This window comes from Drosophila persimilis, unplaced genomic scaffold, assembly GCF_003286085.1.
Source record: "Drosophila persimilis strain 14011-0111.01,24,50 unplaced genomic scaffold, DperRS2 tig00000520-arrow-pilon, whole genome shotgun sequence".
Taxonomy (NCBI): domain Eukaryota; kingdom Metazoa; phylum Arthropoda; class Insecta; order Diptera; family Drosophilidae; genus Drosophila; species Drosophila persimilis.
Genome location: NW_020825317.1, coordinates 4,090,670 through 4,092,775, shown reverse-complemented (window position 1 = coordinate 4,092,775; position 2,106 = coordinate 4,090,670). Strand labels below are relative to the sequence as shown.

Genomic DNA, 2,106 nt, shown 5'->3' with positions numbered 1-2,106 from the left:
TATCTGTAGATAATAGATATAATCAGTAAACTAAGGCTGTGAGGTATCCCACAGTCGGATACACGACACGCTTTGCCTTTGCTTTATGGCTCCCCCGGGACCTCATTGGCACTCACTCTTCATAAGCGGCCTTCCCCCTATTGATAAAGCTATGTCTGCGTTCATTATTCACAATTAATTTTTAAAGTAGATTGATATGCGAATGCGTTCTGGGCTGCTCTCTATTTAATTTTAATGAGTTCCCTTCGGTTTTTTGAAACAATGAAAGCGACCGAAAGTAAGGCACGAGATGGCACGAGAAGGCGCGAGAATCAATAGCCCCCGGCTACTGATGCGGCATGGCTAGTGCTGCCTTCTTGCGTTCTTGGAACATCCTCTTCTTCAGGATGCTTTCCAGATGGGCGCTGAACTCGGCTCGGGTGATGCCCACGCTTAGGTAGATGTCATTGGACAGCCATTTGTTCCAATGACCACGAACCGTAGTAGTCGACCCCTGCGCCTCAGCCAGCTCAGCCAGCTCAGTCGGCTGCTCGTTGGTGACCTCCGCACTTGTGGACTCGTTTCCGGACTCATTTTCAGCTGTGTCTGAGGTGCGATTTCCGCTGCCGTCGCGCAGATAATTGTAGCCAGGCAGCCAGCGACGGAGCAGCCGATCGCCTCGGGTAAAAATGCGATTAAAGATACCGCATGAAGAGATGCCGTTGTTGCCGTTTCCGCCGTCAACGCTTCCGCTGTTTCCGTTCCAGTTGTCGTTTCTGTTTCGGTCGGCGTTCCCAACAATTATGTTGTCGATCGTCTTCCTTTCCTTAGACACTCTGCTGCTTCCGCTTATATTTCCGTTGCTGTGGCTGTTGCTGTTGATGTTTCCAGATCCTATCCAGTCTATTCTTCCGTAGCCGTTTGCATCAAAGCCTGCGCCACTGCAATTGCCAGTGCTAGCGCTATCGCTACCGCTCTCCTCTTGCAGCTTGGGCATGGTTTCGGTTCCGCTTCCGCTATTGTTTCCGCTTTGGCTGGCGACACTGTTAGCGATCACCTCCTTCAGCTCGGAGACGCTTCCGTTGCCAATATCTTCTGCTGTCAGAGCAGCGGTAATAGCCGCCTTCAGAGCCGTCTTAGGTCGTGGCTTACCCCCAAACATGGCTTTCTCCGGATTTAATTTAGAAATATTTTAGATTTGATTTTATTTTTTTTTGTTTTCTGTGTAGCTTGTGCTAAGTATATTGATTGTAGAGGCGATAATAATGTTAGGAGGGGAGAGAGACGTCTGGCATGACAGCCTTGTGACACCACTAAAAACGCCCTGACCCCCCCTTGACAGATTATTTATGGGCCACTGTGATGGGGTTCTCGACCTTTGTCCCCTCTCCGTTGCGTGATGTGTTTCGGAATGCGGGTACGTGCATGCCTCACACGGCGTGATTGGTGGTCGCGCATTACGATTGAGAGTGCGAGCGAGTATGTGCTCAACGTCCACTTCCTCGCTTAATGCGACCTCTGAGTGACAGATGCCCTGTTTCAGCATATCCTTTCTGCAGAAGGATCTCCTGAAGGATGGTGGAAGGCGTACACACCCCCTTAATTTAAGAAGAACGTATGTACCTCTAAATCAAATTTAAACGATTATATAGAGAACTTTTCCGTCTTTTATTTGGGCTTTAATGATGGGCGACTCGTCTTGGCGGTGAAAAGGTGACTTTCAGTGGACTGAAAGAATCCCCATAGCGTAGGCGGAAGGCAAGTTAGGCGTGTCTTGTGGTGAGTGAAAGGCTTCAGCATCAAACTGGAACATAGCTGCTCCAAACATAGCTGATTAAACATGTCCCCCAGGGGTTCTGTGCCACAGCTGTCTCCCAGAGGACCTGAGCCACAGCTGAGACCCTCAGCTAGGATGGTCTGTTCTCAACAGAACTTTTGAAAAAATAAAGCCTACGTTAGATGGCGGGAAGGACCTGACCCAGTTAATAGAATGTGGGATCTCAGTCGTAGTCGCAGGTCCTATGCCAGCCTGCATCTGTACGAGAATGTGTCACACTCTGTGCCACTCTCTGTGCCTGTGCATGTGGGCTTATGTGCATTGCTTCCGTTTCCGGGAAAAGTAGAACA

At 49.4% G+C, this 2,106-nt stretch overlaps 1 protein-coding gene across 1 annotated transcript; it reads right to left on the bottom strand.

Moving 5' to 3' along the window:
* Window positions 1–325: 325 nt before the first annotated feature.
* Window positions 326–1,141, bottom strand: LOC113566100 (insoluble matrix shell protein 4). Its single transcript, XM_026990150.1, has 2 exons — window positions 1,037–1,141; window positions 326–955 (listed from the first exon to the last, which is right to left on the bottom strand). The coding sequence occupies exons 1-2, from the start codon at window positions 1,139–1,141 to the stop codon at window positions 326–328; spliced, it is 735 nt and encodes a 244-aa protein (XP_026845951.1).
* Between the last annotated feature and the right edge of the window lie 965 nt (window positions 1,142–2,106).

What these genes read in the sequence shown, in the direction of transcription:
- LOC113566100 (XM_026990150.1), bottom strand. Translation starts at nt 1,141, where the DNA reads ATGTTTGGGGGTAAGCCACGACCTAAGACGGCTCTGAAGGCGGCTATT. An exon ending in GCGTCTCCGAGCTGAAGGAG is followed by an intron (nt 956 to 1,036) that starts GTGATCGCTAAC and finishes CTGCAAGAGGAG; the next exon opens with AGCGGTAGCGATAGCGCTAG.